Source organism: Typopeltis vanoorti, chromosome 18 (genome assembly GCF_054136105.1).
Source record: "Typopeltis vanoorti isolate ZY-2024b chromosome 18, IOZ_Tvanoo_1.0, whole genome shotgun sequence".
Lineage (NCBI taxonomy): Eukaryota > Metazoa > Arthropoda > Arachnida > Uropygi > Thelyphonidae > Typopeltis > Typopeltis vanoorti.
The window spans coordinates 80,030,139-80,052,257 of NC_143566.1; the positions used below are offsets into that span (position 1 = coordinate 80,030,139).

At 34.9% G+C, this 22,119-nt stretch overlaps 1 protein-coding gene across 1 annotated transcript in view; it reads left to right on the forward strand.

Annotated features, from left to right (window-relative positions):
- Positions 1-14,821: 14,821 nt before the first annotated feature.
- Positions 14,822-22,119, forward strand: part of LOC150096834 (uncharacterized) — a 34,150-nt gene continuing 26,852 nt past the window's right edge. The window contains exon 1 of the mRNA XM_090408036.1: positions 14,822-15,050. Within this exon, the coding sequence (XP_090264162.1) occupies positions 15,033-15,050 (18 nt within the window). The 5' untranslated portion in view covers positions 14,822-15,032. The remainder of the gene's footprint in view (positions 15,051-22,119) is intronic.

Genomic DNA, 22,119 nt, shown 5'->3' on the forward strand with positions numbered 1-22,119 from the left:
CGTTTCTATAAATACAGTGAAAAATGGCATTTATTTGACTCGCTGGTGTTGACGACTAGGAGAAGTTAAACTTAGGAGGGTCACGTGGAGGCTGTATTGTGTACAATGATGCTAGGAACTCGGATACCTGAGTTACCCCCCCCCCATTTCCCTCAAAGATCTAGGTCACGAGGTCTTGCACGCACTAACGCTAAACTCCCACAACGGAGGCCTTCGTCTGTGAAAATATTCAGGAGTTGAGTGTTATATGACTAGAACGATGATTTAAAGACACCACAGCTGGCGACTTTCTTTAGAAACGTACTATCAACGTGTGAAATGGGGAGTCGTCTGCTAGTAAAAATTATCGATTTTTTGCTGCTTTGTGACTATTTTTAACAGCTGCACTGCCACGCAAAAAAAGAAGATCAATTGTCACAATTATGCTGCTTTAGAATAAGCATAATAACAGATTTCACTGGTAAAATTAATTTGTGTGTGAATTAAGGCTCTAATCATTTTCAACAATGATAACGTCAACTGTTGCTTAGCAACAGGAAATACGCAACAGTCGTTGCTCAGCAACTTGGAATGTACATTATTTATAATTACTGACTGTTAAAAATGATGTTTTGCCTGAGTGAAATACACAAATAATAATAATCAGAAATGTACACCAGTCTAATATGTTGCACTTTTAGAGCTACGTTGCTTAGCAACGCAGGCTGGTGCATTTCGTCAGCGTTTAGTTAAACAGTCATTTTACGTTGTCTTAAAATTTCAGAATAAAACTATTATAAATTCGATAGAGTTGAATAAACCTAAACGTTTCCCAAAACGTTTATTATGTGGCTTTATTTATGCATTAAATATTTTTGTAAGCTCTTTGACATTTCCGCAGTCTTAACCTCATCGTGCCATCTACCGGTGAACATGAAAATAATATTCTCATTTTTTTTTAAATTTACACAAACGTTTAGAAATATCAATAAAGCAATATTTTAATTAATAATTAAATAGAAAATTATCAGTTAAATCGCTAATATATTGGTTATTTATTTGCTTATTAAGAATTTCTCTAACAATTATAGAACGAAATGATTGAAGAAGAAGGCTTCCTCTAGAATGCATATGCGATTGTTTTATGATTGATGGAGTGCCCAGGAACCTTTAAAATGGACGGTGATAAAGCACACAAGCACACACATACCGAAAAGGTTAATTGAGGGAAAACAACCATATGGAAGCTACCCTACCGTGCGTAATGTGTTAAGAGAGACGTCTTGTTATACGGACGTATAACCCCCCCCCCCCAAAAAAAAAGAAAAGAAAAAAAATCAATGAAACGAAACTGGCTTCGTGAGTAATTCTTCACCAGTGGATTCAACTACGATTTATTTGTTAGCAAGCGGGCTGGTTTAAAACCAACAGAGGACTAGAATGTTTTTATCTTGTAAAAATGCTCAAGTGATTGATGATAGCATGCTGTGAATCTCGAATTCCACATTTCCCTCGCTGGTATTCAATCCTAATGGAAAACGTCGCTCTAGGGATGATTGTGTATACAAAGTGCGGATATCCACACATAAAAAATGGTGCGAGTAAAAATTTCTTTGAAAGTTTAAATCCTCTTTAGCGCATATTAAAGAAATTTTTCTAGATTTATAATTAAAAATTTCAGGCAATAATTGTAATTGTTTAATCTAATATAATAGAATTTAAAAATATATATATAAATTAAATTTCTATGCTTTTTACACTAATTTTTAAAAATTCTAACTTTTCATATATCGTATCCGCAATAACAGAATTAAATGGCATTTATTTTAATTAATTAGTAGGAAAATCTAAGTATATGAACTTAACAATCAGCCTTGTAGCAAATAATCCAATATTTATAGTAATTTTATATTAAAATACACTTAAAAACATCATGCTGTGGTAGTTTTTTGATGGTCCGGTAGATGGCGCTGCGATAGTAATGATTTTTTTTTTTTTTTTTTTTTTTGCTGAAATACATCTACCGAATAGGCGCACCTGAAGATTAAACTAATCCCTGGAGCGTAGAAAATATGCGCAGAGTAAAATTAATCAACGCGAAAATTGTTTATTTAAGTAGTTGACATTTTAAGGTTGCTTTGGACATGTTAAAAGTGTCCGCGTCAGTAGCCGACATAAAGTTTGCTGACGAAAAGATATTTAACGAAACAAAAAAATAAAGTAATAAGATGTAGATTTCCTAACTTTAACAGTGAATAACAAGAAAGATGTAGATTTCCTAACTTAAACAGTGAATAACAAGAAAGATGTAGATTTCCTTGTAAAAGCTATTTTGTATTTCAATTGATTACAATAATACCGTTTTGACCAACAATACTTTATGTATTATTTTATTCAAGGATTTTCTGTGAATTTCAAACAATATATTTCAACATAAAGCATTTCCCCTTGATGACGTAGTTCTGCCTTCCGGTATTGCTCATTTGTTTTGTAACGTATCCCCGAGTGACATTTCCTTTCTTTTCAATAACTTTTCTCAGTAACAGAAAATAATTTTTATATCAAAATCCCCTAACTCTGGGGAAAGATGAGCAATAGGGAAAAACAAATGTTTACTTCAACACTTGGAAATTTTCCTACATATATTTAACGAGACAACTTTGCTGATTACCTTCAAAACAATAAGGAAAATGTTATATAGGTCATGGTAGGGGATGACGTAGGTCTTGTTTATCGCTGAAGATAGACAGTGTCCTTTGTCGTACGCAATTTAGTTGAAAGAATACAAGTGAAAGTAAATATATATACACTGAAAAAGATATCCAAGGTTTGAAAAAAGAGTATTCTTCCCTAAGATATCTATACTTTTTAAGAATGTACAATCTTGGCCACAGTTTTATAAGTAAATATCTGTTTATTTGGTTTCAGATGTAAATAAACTATACCACAAGAAAGTTTTTCCAAGAGGTGAGTTGTTAATAAACCATATGTTTTGCTAGTTCACTATTAGTTATAAATTTAGCATCTCTATTTGATCTTGCTGAAACTGCCATATTTGTTTACAGTACTATCAAGAGATGTAGTTCCTCTTGGCAAGTATCCAATTCTTTATGGCATAATATTAACTACGATTTTTTTAACTTCATTTATATTATGCCTATTGTTTGTTTATTTGCCAATATTTATCGATTTTTATTTTATTAATTTTTTAAGAATAATATATTCTTGTTTTGGGTATGTATATTTGTCTTAGTCATTTTGGGGTAGTACGCCCCAAAAGAAATTGACTATTTGATGTGATGTAATACTGGAATTCTCAATGATGATCACTAATTCATTACTGGGCCTCCAGTGAATAAGTTTGTTGCTGATAACCTTGTCCATTATTTTCGAGAGAAATGTAGCTTGATGGTTGAGTTTTTAATTTTTAATTTTAATTATTATTATTATTATTTTTTAATGTGTTGAATTTTAATTTCGCTTCTATTTAGTCTTACAGATGCTAGACGAGTATGACAGCTTGTACAGACTATGTAATATAACAGGTATTAGACCAGGAGACTTGCTGATATCCAAACTTACTATCGGATTCTTCTGATGTGTTTTTTGGTTAAAGATACGCATGCATGTAACACAGTAGGCTACTCTCGGTATATTGAGAGGCGATTTATATTAGTACAGGAATAGGGGGGGTAAATAGATACCAGAAGGTCAGCTCTATTGTTAATTGTTGATCTAAGGGTACCACTTCTATATGAGAGAGAGTTTGATGTGTAAGGACAAAAGGTATACCTAGTAGCCTTTGCGAAGGGTTAGAAGTTTCAATTGCCATTTCAGTAGGAGACAAGGTTCATCTATTTCACTTTTTTCTTTTCTTTTTTACATCAGAAAATTCGAACTTCTTATGATTTCATCTTGTGAGAGGCCCTTCAAAGACCAAACATTGTTGGGTGAAGAATGTTCAATAGGAAAAAGAAATGTGGGCAAGATTATGGTCTAACTTATTAAGAGGTAAGCTAACCTCTCGTATTTGGAAGATAAGAAAAGCGTGGGAAGAATGATAAGGTTTGATTTCCACTTGTTGGAGAGGTGGACAGCTTGAGTTAGATCATAGCTAGCAACAAAATATGTCACCATTTCTTCCAGTGTAACCATAGGAATTAGAGAAGCAATGTCAGTTTTGAAACTGAAGTCCCAAATAAGAGAACACCACAATTTTGACTTAGAAAGTCGAGCTTCAAATATAATAATCAAAGAGATCAGTTTGGTTATGATTTGAAAGCGGGATAAAGAAAGAAAGAAAATAAATGCATCAAAATGTAGTAAGAAGGAAATTTTAATCCAAATTAGAACAAAGAGGTGGGATTCATGCTTGCCAAAAAAGGGTACCGCCTTTCGCTGGAAGAAGAGTGTACTTTGTGAAGATTGGTGATTTAGATGACGAGAGAGAGTACCTTTTGCCGAGGCTCACAGTTCAGGGTCAGAAAAATCAGGTTCAGTTTAGATGCATGTTGTAGTGGTGGACATCGTTTATCTGTGTGTTGAGGGAATTTTGAAGTATCGAATCTAGAAGTACATTTTTGTATAGATTTTTGCAGCTTTTTTTTTTTTTTTGGGTGTGGGGGGGTGGTCAGATTTTGAGTTTTTATGATATTTTGTTAATTTTGTAGGAATCTTTTTCTGTTTTTTTCGTGTTTTTATATCAGTTAATTATAGTTAATTATTAATCAGTATTTTAATTACAGTTTGAAGAGCGACTGACTCATGAACATGGTTCTTCCAGAAAAAATATCGAATTCTTTCTGTATGAATAATTGTCGTTATGATTATTCGCTTGACAAGCCAGAAATCTTGAGCTGAATCGCAAGATGTCTTTGCATGCTTCACACTATGAACTACGTTATTCCTGTCTCAATCTTATTTTACATATTAATACCATGGTAGAGCCTATGTAGCTCAGTGGTTATGGCGTTTTAGTTACAGGTCTATAAATGGATAATATATCCTATTAACATTTTGGGTTATTATCATGTTATGAACTTATGTTATCTACATTTCTTACAATTGACATTTCTACCGTCCTTGTGTCTGTATATACAAGAACATATACATATTTCTGGTAATATATCTTAATCTACATATTTATTACTAGAGTAGTATTGACTTATCTTAAGGAGTAATTTGCTATTTACTTTTCTTTTTTTTTTTCTTACACAATTATATATATATATAACATTCTTATCCCTTATATATAGGCGTACCTATATATTATTATTAATATTTTTATTTTTTTTTTTAAACTTTTACTTATTTATTTTAATTATTTTATATACATATATACTTTTTTATTTTTTTTATTTTTATTTTATTTTATTTATTTTTATTAGATTTGATATCTTGTTGTCATTATTCCTCTCGTTGTTTGGTGTGTGGTGTCTCGGTGTGTGGCGTTTACACACCACGGCGCTTGACCGCACGATGGAAGACCTCTTCGTTTCGAATCTAGTCGGCGACCAGAAGAAATTTTTGTAAGCCTTTCTTTCGATCGGTTCCGGAGTTAGTCGATCTCTGGCACGGGCAAGCGGGTTTTTTTCTCCCGGAAACGCGGGTTTTTAGTCCCGTAAACTCAAGAAATAATAACCCACATTATTTCAGACATTAAATACGAGTGTTAGGGTTAGGGACTACGAGATGGCGGCACTTGTTGAGCCGTCTCTCTTCACTGAGTGCCGCTTAATTCGTGATAGCCTTGGGCCAGCTATCTCTGATTGGGTACCAGTGGAGATTGAACTGTCCACTCAGTCTCCAAAAGTTAGACAGGACTAAATGGCCTCGCTTACTCCCCGTATACGGGAATAAAAAGGCGTTAGCTGAGCTGATATCTACGACGGCTCCGAATTTAGTTTCGGAGCCTTCGTAGCTCAGTCGGTATAGACGAAGCCCTTTAGTCGGAAAGACCTGGGTTCGATTCCCTTCTATGATGTGAGGAACCTTTATCTGGTCTCTTTCGACTAGAGGTGAGTTAGCCGGTCTAATACGGAGGTAGGTTTTTTTTTTCTCACCTGGAAACTCGGGTTTTTCGTCCCCCAGAAGAGGTAAACCGGCCCCTTGAACAAACGCACATGGATTACAGTCAAGAATACGTCCCAGCTGTATGCCGGTCCCTAGCCCGGATAAAACTGGAGTGTTTTGAAAAGCAATAATTAACTATCTCGTAAAAAATCTCACCTAGAACACTTTGTAAGCAATGCCTACAAAATCACCTAAGATCGGAAACGACTGAAAAGGATAAACCACCATCACCACCACCAATTTATTTTCTTAAATCTGATGGTAGCATTCATAGGATGATTAATGATATCCACATTGTCTGTTGTATTTGTTAATGCGTGTGGTATCTGATTATGATGATGTTATTCAGCCTGTTTTCTACCCACTACAGGGTGAAGGCTTCTCCCATTGCGGGAAGGTTAGGTCTACTACTCCTATGGTGACCCAGTTCATCTTGGCAGAGTGTTTATTCACTTGTATGAATGAATGTATGAAGGTGGAAGACAATCCCAAACATCCATGCCAACGGTGGGATTCGAACCGCAACCTCTTGGTTGGAGAGCGGATACGCTAACCACTCAACCAACCAGGCCGGCGTGTGGTATAATATCTAATCATTTCTGTTTTTCAATACAAAAATTCTTCCCCTTGCGATGTAAAGCCTTATGTAGATTGATTGTATTGCAACCGGGATTCAAATCCAGCTTTTTCCTTATTTTCCCAGTTAAGGACGCAGGCTGTTCTGATTTATTATCGAAACAGCTAAGGTTATGAGGTCAATGTATAATGTCTTTTAACTGTGTATGTTTTTCTAGTTTGCATGTTTAAGGGATGAAAGAAGCGCCCATTTTCTAGAAGAAAAATAACACTGCTATCTTCATATAAGACCGGATAACTGGTCTTCATTTTAAAAGCTCCGATAAAGATTCTTTGCATCCTTGACTTCGACTAAAAGGTATTATCTTCACAGGCAATTCAATGTACTATTACCAGAATCAATTTCATTTGTCTGGTTTCATACAACAACAACCATGGTTTCCAATGGAAACTGTATACGAGTGTATACAGTTTCATTTGTATACAATATACGTGTATATACTTGTATATACACGTATATTGAATATTTTCTTGATACATAACTTTATTTTCAGATAGTTTTTTCATTTCTTTCCTAGCCTTGATTTTTTTTGTCCGTTCGATTTTAATATTTACTTTGAGCTTATACTATAGCAACTGCTGAATTAAGCTAATCTATTAATTGAAATGAGATAACAGATGCTCCATGAAATTGCTAAGTTTTGCAATATAACCAGCTTAAAATGCTGGAAAATGTGTGTCAATTAAATAAATCCAACAAACAAAAACTATAATAATTGAATCTTTTATGAAAGTTTTTCAGGAAGACGTCATAGACGCAAGACGTCGCTGACAATACATAAGGATTACACCATCAAAAAAAAAAAAATAAAATAAATAAATAAAAAATAAAAATAAAAATCACGTTTTACTTTATATTACTCCTTAAAATGTCTAAGGAACCGATTGTGCTTTTCCTAAGTACGTCCCATTACTTTAATGACAACATCCGACCTAGTTAGCTCTCTCTTTCCAACCAGCAACCAGCGGGTTCGATTCCCGCACGAACCAAAATTCCCAGCCGAAAATGTAGAATGAAAAATATCACGTGCATGATTTGATAGAAGAACTCGAAGAGTTTTAGAGTACGCATGCGCAAGAATTAGTTTTTTATATTACCGCTAGAGAGCAAAATGTACTACGCAACAGATTTAGTGCAGAGAAAGAAGCTTAGTGGACCGGAATGTGCCTTTTTCTAAATTAATTAATTTATTTATTAAACTCAAAACTACGTTGATCCATTTTACTCTGAAGTTACAAGTGGCGCGCTTATGTACCGCTGTTTGTTGCCATAAAATACGGATAATCAGATGAAAAATATATGCAGGACTGTGGCAACGAATGAGCATCACATGTCATTATCTTTTCTGTAGAAGATGTAGTTTTAGTGACATAATAAAAAAATTCCCCGTGAGGCAATAGATTGTGTATTGTTTCCATGGTAACAATAGATTCTGCTTGTAGCTCAGTGATAAGATGCATGATACTGCTTCCTAGCGGTTAGATGGTAAAGATACGTTTGAGAAAAATCCCGTCTTTGGGACACAAAAATCTTTATAAGGACTTTCAAACGAAGGTGTAAGAAAACTGTAAGTAAAATAGTCCTAAAAATCAAGCGACCGCACATATTACTAGTGGGTTCCGATTATTGAAAAAAAAAAAAAAAAAAAACTGAACCTCAAACATAATTCAGAGGCAAACTTGGAAGATATTCTACGTTGGTGTTGAGTCATTAAAAAAAAGAAATAAAAAAACAAACAAACTGAAATTTACTGTAGTATGGAGGAAAAGAAAAAAAAAACAGTACTGAATAAATACAACGATATATGTTATGGAATAAACGGGTTTATTAACAAAGAAATATATCTTTACACCTAATGATATGTACTTCCAGAACTATCAGTGTAATCTTGATTGAATAAAGCAGGGATGGCCAGAGTTTTTGCAGCAAGAGCCGTAGTTACTTACCATACCACAAATTGTTAAGAGAGCCACATCCCAAAGGTTAAGAGCCCCATTCCCATTCTTCCTTAAAATTTCTATGTTCGTCGATATACTTCCGCTTCTGTTTATTTTCAAGAGTCATACTGCAAAATATGCTATAATAAAATTTTTAAAATAAAATATTAATATTTAAATCATTTGGAATTTAAATTTACCTTTTTATTAATATAAGTACGAAATTCAGTAATGTATCTTTTTAAATTGTCTGACAAGAAAATTTAAAAAGATACATTACTGAATTTCGTAAAACATTGACCAATCGACCAGCAAAATACAGCTTATTAGGTGATTGCCCCATGTCTGCTAGAAAATTAAGAAAAATTATAAATATTTTTTATTTGTTAGTTGAGCCTCAATAAAACTTAAGAAGAGCCACATGCGGCTTGCAAACCGCAGTTTAGCCCACCGTGGGAATAAAGCATTAACGACGGTAGATTACGTGCTCGAAATGGGCACCTTGTCTTTCAAGACAGGTTTTGTAGCGAATGTGAAGTAATCTGCCATCTTGGAGAACAAGGGTTGGGACATCTGCTGGACATATCATGTAATATAGTGCCTCCGTAGCTCAGTCGGTATAGACGAAGCCCTTTGGTCGGAAAGACCTGGGTTCGATTCCTGTCCATGACGCGAGGAACCTTTATCTGGTCACTTTCGACTAAAGGTGAGTTAGCCGGTCTCATATGACAATGGAGGGTTTTTTCATTAGGAAACCTGGGTTTTTCGTTCCCCTGAATAAGCAAACCGACCTGTGAACTCACACGGATCTACATGCATAAGATATATATACTTAATCCCGTATACTTAATTACAAGCTTTCTTAAAAATATTTATTTCCGTTGCAAAAACCTTAAATTGCAATAAAAAAGACAAACAAAATTTATACACAATATATAAAAGTAATGAGGTAAAAATTCATCAGACACCTCTAGATATTTTCAAAGAATATATTACTTCTGTTCACATTGAATCCTCTTTCCCATCAGCATGATGATACGACAAACATCTGGTACTTCGACGAATTTCTAACACCCAGGTATTTTAAATGAATAAGACGAAATCGTTTTCTCGACTGTGCTACCAAGATATATATCACTTTCTCAAAACAACAACAATAAATAGTATTGATGAGTTACATAATTATAATAGTGAGTTAAAAACAAGCACCTCTATATGCTGGTGTGATCACTTTCGTCGGTACAAATAGATCTGCAATTTTCTACGAAAATATCTTTCAAATTATGATCCCATCGAATATCAGTAATCTCTCTAAAAAAATTAAATGACACTAGACGGTGGAACTTCTTTGGCAAACGAGTTGCCTCTGCATATATTACAAGCCAACCCGTGCAAAGGTGGATAAAGCTTCAAAATCAACCATTGTTTAAAAAAAAAAAATCAGAAGTATTTTATGAACAATCTTTAAAAAAATAAAAATAAATAAAAATGGTACTACGAGGTTAGGATAGTGTCCATTGGTTATCAAGCCAGAGCTTCTAGTATATGTATATGCGCGTGTGTGTGATGTTTCTATTAGGTTTTGTTTGCATCTGTTAGGTTGCGTAGTCAAGAATGAAATAGCCGAGTGTCATAGCCCAAAAGTGTGGTGGCAAATTACACTTGCAATCACTGGATTTGTTACTATAGTGGAGGGGAATAGAAATTATAAATACACTTTCTGTCCAAAAAGAAACCGAACTTTTCGAAAATAGAAGAAACTAGTAGCGCCACCTGTTGTATCTTTTTGTTCTCGAAAGCGGCAACCATCATTAGTATTGTGTCAACTGTTTATGACATTTGATTCATTACAAACCGAGTTATAGTGCCAAGAGTGACAGTGTGTTTTGACGAACGGTCGGTCGTCACGATATTCATACCGCACGCCACGCATTCTCGCTACCAATCGCTTCAAAACTTCGAGATAACACTCACCATTGACCGTTTGGCCAGGCGAAACGAATTCTTTGTGGATAATGCCCTTGGAATCGTAGAAACAAATCAGCATTGTCTTCACTTTTGACTTCTCCAAGCGACTTTTTTTTCTGATTCCCCTCTTCTGGTGGTCTCCACTCGGCACTCAGACGCTTTGTTTCGGGCTCATACTCAAAACACCACGTTTCTTCATCAGTACCGATCGTTTCAAGGAAGTTTGAGTCCTTACGAGCGGTTTTAATGAGGGCCTTCCAGTGTTCAATTCGATACATTTTTTGGTCGTTGGTCAACTTGTGGGGAACAAATCGCGAATTCAGTTTACGAAGGCCCAAACTCTCGGTCAAAATGTTGTGCTCAGTTGATTTTGGAATCCCCAATTCAACCTCAATCAATCTCACGGACGATTTCAGGTTTTCTGTAATGAAATCACGCACTTTTTTGGATGTTTTTGGAAGACACGGCTTTTCGTCGTCCTGAAGCGTCTCACGACCACTTTGAAATCGCTTAAACCACTCGTAAACTCGAGTACGGGATAACCATTCATCACTGTATGCTTTTTGAAGCATTTGATGCGTTTGGGTAAAACGTTTACCAAGTTTAACACAAAAGTCAATCGCAGCTCTCTGTTTGAAACTCATTTTCCGACCGTTCGTCAAAACACACTGTCACTCTTGGCACTATAACTCGGCTTCTAATGAAACAAATGTCATAAACAGTTGACACAACACTAATGAAGGTTGCCGCTTTCGACAACAAAAAGATACAACAGGTGGCGCCAATAGTTTCTTCTATTTTCGAAAAGTTCGGTTTCTTTTTGCACAGAAGGTGTCAATCTAATTGAAAAACAGTTGACATGTCGTAGGGATGATTCTTGCTTTACATTTTCACAGTATTTTAATTATGTAATTATCCATATTGTTTTTTTCATTGTACAAAATATCATTGGTTTTCTTGATAATAAAAATAAAGTCGGATATATAATGTTATAAGCGATGGGCACGCACTCATCATACTCCGGATACTGTGCTGGCTGTTATTATACAGAATTCGGGGTTTAAGGTGTGCCTAGTCAGCGGTGGCAATAAGGGATACGACTTTTATGTTTCACTCCTGTTCATTATTCGCTGTTAGTCAGGGACGACCTGCTTTACTCATCAAAGTCTGCACTGAGCGTAAAATTACTCAAATTCAGCACCCTTTTCCCCTTTGATTTGGGAAGGTCGAAGTCCGTTGCGGCTGCACTGCTCTTAAGACAAAAGTTGGTGTTCCGTAACCGCACCAGCCTGACCGTTCTGTGGCCGAAAGTACACCCTGATCAGAATGCTAAGCAGCAATTTCATGCACTTCTATGGGATTAACGGAGAACGTACCGAAAATCCCAAGCAACTAATCCCTGTCTCTTCTTGACATGGCTTAGATTTATGGTCCAATTTTCGGATTTCCGCTTCACAGTCTGACGATCATATCATTCCCCACGGACCGTAGACCAAGTACGGGAAGGAAGGGATCGCTTTCCACATCAGACTGTCAAGAAACTTCCGAAAGAAAACAGTTATCAGAGCCTTTATCTAACTCCCCACCCTTCAAGGGAACAAAATTAGTTATACTTTGTTGCCTATCTGTCCATCGTTTCTTTCTCTTTGAGTATTTTTTTTTTTCTGTCTGCGCATAGGTTAACAGACTGTCAGTCATGTGCACAGGTTAGGGTTTTGCCTTGCTTGCGTTGTTTCTTTATCTTATTCTCATTTTCGTTTATCTCTGTATTTAACTGTATCCTGTCTTCTATTTGTCATTTTATCTCTTTCATTTAATTGTCCTTTATGTTTTATCCAAAGCTGCTTTTTTTTTTTTCTTTGAGTGTGTAATACTTAACGTGTGTGTGTGTTGTAGTACTTATCTGTGTTCTATTAATCTACCACTGGCTTTTTCTTTCTCTCATTATTTCGTTTTTGTGTAAAGCATTTTGTACATTAGTTTTAACTTATCTTCCTGTACTATTTACTCATATCTAGCTGTGTTTTCTCTTTTTTGTTTGCGTGTGTTTATCTTGTAATCGATTTGGTCGGTTAGAAAAGCAACACACGAGCTGTTTGGCTGAAAAAGAATTGAGTTTGAAACGCATAATCGTTTCTACGAAGTAAAATAGATTTCTATGCTTAGTGTTAATTTATTAATTGATTGTATTCAAAGAATACAATCAATTAATAAACATTATATAGCTTACATAGGCTAAGTTGCTTTGACTGTAATTCCAGTCAGTATTAATTCATCCAAATAGACCAACAAGCTTCAGACCATCCAGTGAGAATGTGAAGAGCAGATAGAGTTAAGCATCTAGAGTCCAAAGAACTAATTATATGTACTTTGAAGAACTGGGGAACCTGATCTAGCTGTTACTTGAAATTAGGGGATAAAATATGGGAAGCTTGGAATGAAGGCAGGCCGAAATATCTGGAAACTGCATGATTTAGGGGCAACCCGGACAGCCAACCTGGAACTGTGGTCCTACCCAAGGCCTAACCATGCAGAATCAGTATCACAGTTACACCAACCAACCCAAGTTGACTGGTTGGTTAAGTTTATACGAAGATAAATAAAATAAGGCCATGTTTTTGCTGTGTGGAATTACCCGAAACAACTAAAGATATGAGAATAGTATATGTTTGTTAAGTGTGTGCTTCGGCTGACTTGTCTTTTCGAAAGATAAAACATTGTTAATCCTCTGAGAGCAGACAACTCCTCTTTAGTATGTTGAGTGGAGTAATGTACTCGAGCCAATTTATCTATTTAAGATGAGTGAGTGAGAGAGAGAATCGAACTACATAAAAATACATGTGATAATTTACGTGCTGTAATAGGGTATTATATACATAATAGGGGGATTCAGCGACAAACTCGCCACAAATAGTTTTGGTGTGATTCAGTTACAGCTGAAGTAGCTACGTCACTGTATGACGTCACTGCGGTTTTACCTGATTTAGAGATGAAAAAAAAAAATCCAGTTTTCCGTAAGAAGAACATCACCACTGCCTTCTGAGCCTTAGATGGATTTTTTCTGTCGTGTCAGCAACAGCTGAATGTCTTCAGGCTCATTCATTCATTTTTCTCTCTTGTTCTTAATTCTTTCTTCTTTTCAGGATCCTTATATGCCGACCTTCCAAAGTTGGTTTATTTCTTTTTGTAGAGTATTCCTCAGCGAGTAATTCAGTTACTATTAAAATATGACATTAATGCAACTATATAGCCACATAGACTTTTACTTTGGCTGTAGTTGACAAGTAACTAACATTATTTTATTAGGAAATACATGATATCTGTTTTGAGGAAATAATTATTAGACACTTTGTTTAACATGAGTTAATTATTCCAAGAATAATTATTCAATTTTATATAAAAAATAATATTGAATTATATGTATTTATGAAATTTTAGAAAAATTTTGTCTTTTAAGTTTTTGTTGTTATTATTATTTAGCTAACATTAATACACTTTTCCTGTAAAGATGAGTAAATATTTATATTTCTGTTTTATAACTATACGTTACGATACTTGGAGTTCTGTGTGAAGCCTCCAAATATCGTAACTCACAATTTCATGACATTCTAAGTGACAATAAAAGTTTTTTTTTTTTTGGGGGGGGGGCTATCCAGCGAATCTCTCCATGCGTTAGTGAAAGATGTGCGACAAACACAACAATTCTGGTTCTACCTTTAAGGGGGTATCTAATTAATTTATGCATCTAATTGGATATCCCCTTCACTCTCTAATCCCTCACCTTTCCACGACATATAAAATAATCAGTTTAATGTTTTCCTTTATTTAATTTACAAAATTAATTTTTTATATTTTAGGAGGAATACGTTAAAATGGAAATCCAGTCATAACGTATCTGTTAAGGTTTCTTGCGATAGAATTATAAGTTAGTCCGATTTAACTAATTTTGTGGTTATCTTTTTTTTTTTTTTTTAACGCAAATAACTTTAATCAGGACACGATTTGCTACATTGCCACTTAAACGACATAGAAACAGGAGATACACCGAGTTGAAGTGGCGTTGCAGTCAGCAACACATGACGTCATCTCCTATGATGGTGACGTCACGAATCTAAGGGGGGGGGACTCTACTAATCATGTTTGAGGGTTAAAGATTACATTTTCATTATTATTTGCCTCTCAACTATTTCTGTGGAACTTGTTTGCTTTGAAATATGATTTCAAATAACCAGCACGTAAATATATTCCGTTTGCCTTCCAGCAGCTAACGAAAGGGAAAAAAAAAAAAAAAAAATCGTGTCTGGTTTTTAGCCTCGTATTCAGTGAACAGGAAAATTTTTGCCTCGGGACACATGCAAGTTTGGCACGTGGACTTTCCGTGAACGAGCTATGCATCTTCGGAGTGTGTAGATGCCTGTTGATCTTCGAACACGATAGCCATGGCCTTGAACACCTGGGTAAGTTGAAGCTATTTCGTTCAAATTTGAGTTAAAAACAGTTCATCTTTGAAACACTTTTGGAGATGTTTGCAAAGTGGTTATTAAGAAGGGGGACAAATCTTCTTCACTTATAGGACTTAAGGAGAAATGAACCGCTATTAAGCCAACTTTGCACCATCCCAAAAGTATTAATGAGTTCTCTCTCTCTCTCTCAATCACTCTTTCCTTTTTTTATGTGTATAGAAGTGTTCTTAATAATATCATTTAGGCATTAAGCCTAACAAGATAGATATTCGTGCCTGATCATTATATACTTGTATTCGGTGTAGCTTATAAGATAACGAAGTCGAAAGTAGGTTGTTCATTTATAATAATTAAGTCGACAGAGAGAGAGAGAGAGAAGGACTAATTATAGTTATTAATATGAGCTTTATTGATAAGTTCGCCAGTGTAATAACTCTTCATCTCACGGTTATAGTGCAATCCACTTTTAAGCCGAATTGCTGTTCCATTAGCGTATTAATAATTTTAAAAGGTCAGTAGATTCAGAAGCCATTTACTACAGGTATAAAATTCATTTCAAAATAAATTTTATACCTGGACTTACGTCACATCCCAAACACAGTGTACAGTGTATATGGGAAGCAAGATAAAACTAAAGTTGGCTAAGCAGAAGCGTAAATATCAAATACAAAACAGGTTCTGAGTAATGTCTTTTAATCATTGAATACTTTTAAAATAAAATTAAGCTCATATATTAACAGTAAGATATGTACATACGAAAAGTATTTCTCTTTTTATTTAATACTTGGAAGTTATTTCAACTATGTTTATTATCAATAGAAATCAGACTTCGATTTGGAGTGTTTCCATCTAACAAATTCGAGAATGCCTAAATATTATTTAGTTTCAATACTGTTGTTAAATAGCATGTAATTTATTTCCAAACAAAATTTTTTTGAAAAATAATTTCTGAATGAACTTCTATGCAAAAATCAAAACAGATGAGAGGACAGATGGACATAATATTACATATTGTGTCCATTACACAATATGTAATATTTAATCCTATTTTGAGTTAATGTATAATGACTCTTTTAATTAAAAATTAGAACTATGTAGTCCTGTGGAAATGGAATTTACATCTATAGTGCTAGGCCACGCGAAGAAAGATGTTCTAAGTTCGATTCTAGTGTCCGATTAGAGGAACTTTTTCCTAACCCTGAGTTAGTCGTCTCTGACTTGACCACACAGGTTTTATCTCTCAGAAACTCAGGGTTTTCGTTCTGTAAACTCAACGAAATTGACCGTTAGAACCCATTCGGAGAATGACATACTGCGTTAGGATTAGAGACCATAAGATGGCGACATCTGTGTGCCGTATTCTCTTCACTAGATATCGTTTAAAATGAGTAATAATCTTGGGCTAGTTATCTATCATTGACTGCTCTCATCTCTAAAACGGCCCTTGCCTGCTCCCTATGGGAATAAACACGTTAGCGAATTTTTATTATTACGTTAATTAACGATTGAAATATTATTTTAGACTTTGTAAACCAGAATACGCTCAGTCAGTATCGAGGATACTCTTCAATTCAGTTGTAAAGATCCGTCCAGGACGCGACGAATCTTTATAAGATTTTTCCAAGGCGGATAAGGTTTTTCCCTCCTCCTAGAAAACTTTGATTTTTAATCCAATCATGCGAAATGGCCAGATGAAAATATTCGCATTTAACACATACTACATTAACCTCATAGCCTTAGTTGCCTAAACTCTAACTGAAATAAAGATACAAATAATCAATCAATTTGTAATTATAGGCGGTACTAAAAGTTTCGCTACAATCAGAATAAAATAAACAGGAAGCTATTGAGCAGTGTAGTTACTGTAATCACCAATCCAGTCTGAATCGTACAATCCATTTGATAATTTCTTTTTTAATTGTTTTACCTAATTAATCCAAAAAACTAAGTGAGATCGCAAAACAGATGAGGTAGTTAGCCAAGTATAGGGAAGCAGAGATTGAGTGTGTTTAGAAGTGACTACTTGTAGGATAATGTAGTTTTAATTGCTAATAATATAAATGCACATCCAAAATAGCATCATTAATCACAATCAGGGGCGGCTCGTACATAGGCACTGCGGAACTGCAGCATCCCCAATTTTTCTCGCTATATAAATATATTTATTAATTTATTTCTATTTGCTTCTAATATTTAATTTTATCATCAACAATCCTATACAATTCTCTTATTTTCATAAAAAATAATAAAAATCCATCTTGTAGCACTTAAGAGGGAGAACGACGCTAGCATATTGCGCTATTGCTAGTATTTGCTACGCGCGCAAGCACGTCACAGTGAGATGAGAGCTATTAGCGTAATGCGGCACTGTCCGTCGCGCAGTTCCACTGTTGTTTATATGCAGTTTGCGCCAGTAGTAGAGTGTTCGTAGTGCTTATCGCGTTTACTCTGTCTATTTAAATATTTGGACATTACAATTAAAGACAACATTTGTTATAGTTTTTATTTTAGAACATTATTGGGGTTATGATAATGGTTTTATTTTTAAGTAATTTTGAATTATACTAAACTGTATAATTTTATCGATAATAAATAATATTTTTTCATGTTTAATTTTTTTTTTACCATAATTTTGATATATTATCCAAACACGTATACACTGTACTTACAGTGTGCATGTATATTTCGAAAGTTGCAGCCCCCCCCCCAGGATTGATTTCAAGCCATGAGCCGCCACTGATTACAATACCAAATATACTGAATATTGAAAATGATGGCAATAAAGTAACTGCTTCTAAATTGTCCACCTTTTCCCGTATGTGAATGAGCGGGATGGATGCGAAACTGCGTTCAGGGTTGAACTGCAGTTGAATTTTGGAAACTTTTCATTGCTTTCTAACTATAAGCATATGAATTATTATTATCATCTCCAAAATGGTGCACAAATATTTACAATATTACTATAGACTTATAAACCACAACAAAATTAGAAATACTCCACCTGACTTGACAAGCGACATTGACAATGTCTACTCGAACAGTTCTGGTCCCCTGCTAGTAAACAGCAAAAAAAAACTTTTCCACGGAATCTTCCTCGGAAACAATTACAGAAAAGAAGAAACCAACTGCGCTTGTGTACGGGAACACTCCTGGCTTGATCCCCCGTTAATGAATAGCCATCACCTTGACGAAGAGAATTGTAGGTCGGTCGCTAAGACTTGCAATAACGAACGCTGTTAGAGAGGTACGTAAATGTATTCTCGAGGATTTACACGTGCCCGAGCCCATAGAGACACACGACATCTGGTTCCATTTGTACTGAGAGACGATGGCGTTCTTTGGAATTGCTGCAATAATTCTTAGTTACTGTTCAACGTGTAGAATGGGACTCAAAGAAAAAAAAAATCGAGCAGTGAGAAATAACCACAGAATTGAACAAATACTCAATCAGTTAGGATTCTTTAATTGCCAACAAACAACATATGCCATATGAGTTTAGAACTCGTGGTTGTCATGACAACGGCTAAGCATGAAATTTCATTTGTTATGCAATTCTTCTAACAATGTGTTCGATATGAGAACTCGTGGTTGTCATGACAACGGCTAATCATGAAATTTCATTTGCTATGCAATTCTTCTAACAATGTGTTCGATATGAGTCAAGAACTCGTGGTTGTCATGACAACGAATAATCTGACCTTTCATTATTGAAAAGTTTTTGGTCAAAATTTATCGAAACAACTTCCGGTTTAGTAATGGGTATTAACGAAATCAAACATCCGGGAAGTATAATCATATCAGGAAATTTCCTAACCAAATCACTACGGTATTATGTAACATGTTATTCTGATGGTAGCGTTTAAGTTATTATAATATTAGTCATTTTATCAGTAACTGCCCTCATTAACATGGCTTGTAGGTGTTAAAACATAAATCACCTGCATATTATGTTGGCGAATGTTTGCTGCCATTTTATGACGCTTTAGGAATATCTACTTAAATAATAAAGATTACAGACCATTATTTTGGATCTTATAAGCAAAATTTTCAGGCAGCTGTTTAGAATATTATTTAACAATTGACTTTTTCTTAACACTCAAGTAAAAATCAAGACATTTTGGAGAAGAAAAAAAAAAAATTGCGGAACATTAGTCACATGATAAACGTATTCGTACCAAGCAAACGTAGATGTCTCCAATGACCATTTGCTTGATTGGTTTTAGTTTGTAATCATCACTCCTTTCTCGCTTTTTTATTTATTTAAATTAAACAATGTGAATTTGTATGATAAAAAATTGCTTTGTGGATTCCTTTCTTTTATCGCGGACTTCACGTTTTACATTTTGGAGGATTACGTAAATATTTCTGTGTTAAATATGCATCCAACACCAGCGTTTATTTTGACACATTAGAAAACAAAGTTCAAATTAAAATGTCAGATTTCGTATCGTACTTTGGGCTTAATGTAGCCGACACATCATATCTCTTGACAGATAGCATTGCATGGGATTTTACAAGAAATAATATCTTAATGAAAACATCTTGTGTGTGATGAAACTCCAAATTGCCACGTTATAAATATATAAATAAACAAAAGCTTGGTGAAAAGAAAATTACGAATAAAATACATTTATTTGGATTAATTAGAGTAAGTTGAAGAGCTAAGAGTTACGCATACTTGATGCAGGGTGCAATTTATTACTTATATCAAATATAACAAATGAATGTAGAAATAAAATTATATTTTAATCCATCGTGGGAGGATGTGAACAAAGTTTTTTTTAATAGATCTTATGCGCTTCAGTGTTATATCTTTGAAAAACCAAGAATACGCCTTTTATGTTCAGAATCAAAATTGCAAAACTGATTTCGTAGGACTTTTCAACTGAAGGTGGATTAGTTGATTGTATACTTCTTTGCATCAATCATTTCAAATGAGTGATAGTAAGGATTGTTATTCCATATTATACACGTGTAGAGCTAGAATCAATTATAGAGTAGTCTGTATATTTGGATTAGTCATTAAGGTTTGTGAGGCTAATGTGAAATCGCAACCAGAGGCAGGTAACATTTGATCTTTATAGAAGACAGCATGGCTTTGTTAAAGGTAGATATCTTGTGTTACCAATTTATTGGAAAGTTACAATAGAGTGGCAGCGAGTTGAATGAGGGGAATGCATACACTAATATTGTTTTAGATTTTGCTAATGCTTCTGATCGATTTTCACAGTGTAGCTTATTATACAACCTTGAATGTAATGGTTTATTATCATAACCCCAATAATGTTCTAAAATAAAAACTATTGCAAATGTTATGTCTTTAATTGTAATGTCCAAATATTTAAAGAGACGGAGTAAACACGATAACCACTACGAACACTCTACTACTGGCGCAAACTGCATATAAACAACAGTGGAACTGCGCGACGAACAGTGCCGCATTACGCTAATAGCTCGCATCTCACTATAACGTGCATATGCTTGCGCGCGTAGCAATATGACACTGTGACAAACACAGTGCTGCTAGCGTCCTTCGCCCTCCTAAGTGCTATAAGATGGATTTTTATTATTTTTTTATACAAAACAAGAGAATTGTATAGGATTGTTGATGATAAAATTAAATATTACAAGCAAATATAAATAAATTAATTAATATATTTATATATCGAGAAAAATTGGGGGTGCTGCAGTTCCCTCGTGTCTATGCACGAGCCGCCCCTGCCCATATCAGTTATTCTTTCATCAGTACTTACATGTGTATATCACTCTACGCAATCGTAGGGAGCGGGAATGTCGGTGTAGTTCAAAAATTACAATTTAGGATGTGAATTATTTGATTATTGTACTCCAATTAAACTACAGTAGTTTATTAAAAAAAAAAAAAAAGGTGTATGCTGTAGTTTACCAGTTTGGCTTTTTATCGATTAGATAATATCAAATTCATAGCCTTTTGAGATAGATGTATGCAGTGTTTGCATCTTCTGTAATAAGCTCGTTCTTATTTTCGCTGTGATATTGCGTCACTGATCAACATACAGAAATTACAGTATGTCTCGCGGCAGTTTCTTTAACGTGTGGCCACACACCTTTTCCTGATTGCCGTAGGGCTAAATAGCTTCAAGGTGACCACTGTGTTGGAATGAATTGGCAATGTGTTTGAAGTCGAGAAGCAATATTCTTTTCTGTAGAAAATCACATGCAATAAATGATATAATTCTGTAAGTTAATTAGAACAGAACTGGTGTCAATGAAAGAATGCAGTTTGCTGCTTTTATGAACAGTTTCGCTAACTGTTGGTATAACCTTCAGATTTATACGCATAAGCTATTGTAAATTTGTTTCCTGATTCGCTAATATTATTTCATAGTGTGTAATTTGTACCCCCCTCCCCCGACTCCCCGAATATAGTCCATAAGAGAAAGTATTCAGAGTAATGTTGGAGGAACATGATTAAGTGATCTACCAGGGGTATTTAATGCTTCTGCACACGGCGCATGCGTGGCATTTGAAATGATGTAATAGCTTCAACCTTGGTAGTTGTAAGCAAGACTCGTAAACAGAAACGTCCTACTCTTGTTTACCTCTTAACGGTGTTCGTGTTGCGTGAAATAATAAAATGGACGACGGGGAATCTGACTCAATCGGATATCGCTCATTTTGAACCACAATGCGAGGACACGCGTTTCATGGGAAGTATCTGATCTTATGGAGAAGTAGGGATGGAAACTGCTTCCTGAAGAGTCCAATCCCACTAGACAAACCAGCTTTATGGCAAGGCCATTGTCTCGACATTAATTTCCAACGTAGCCTCAAATCTTTACTTTGCATAAAATGTAAAGAACATCATTCTTCAATCCAAATTTACTTATCTCTTCTTATTATTGAAATAAATATTTATTTCCTGACAAATAATGTTCATGAAACAGAGTCACATTCTCAATAATGTTCTATGTTTAAATCCCTCCATGTTTTAATTTTCGGCGTTTTTCTTTTGGAGATGTTTTGGATTATGTTTGCCAACTATGCTTGGATGACTGGCCTCTCTAGCCGAGTGCTGGCAGCG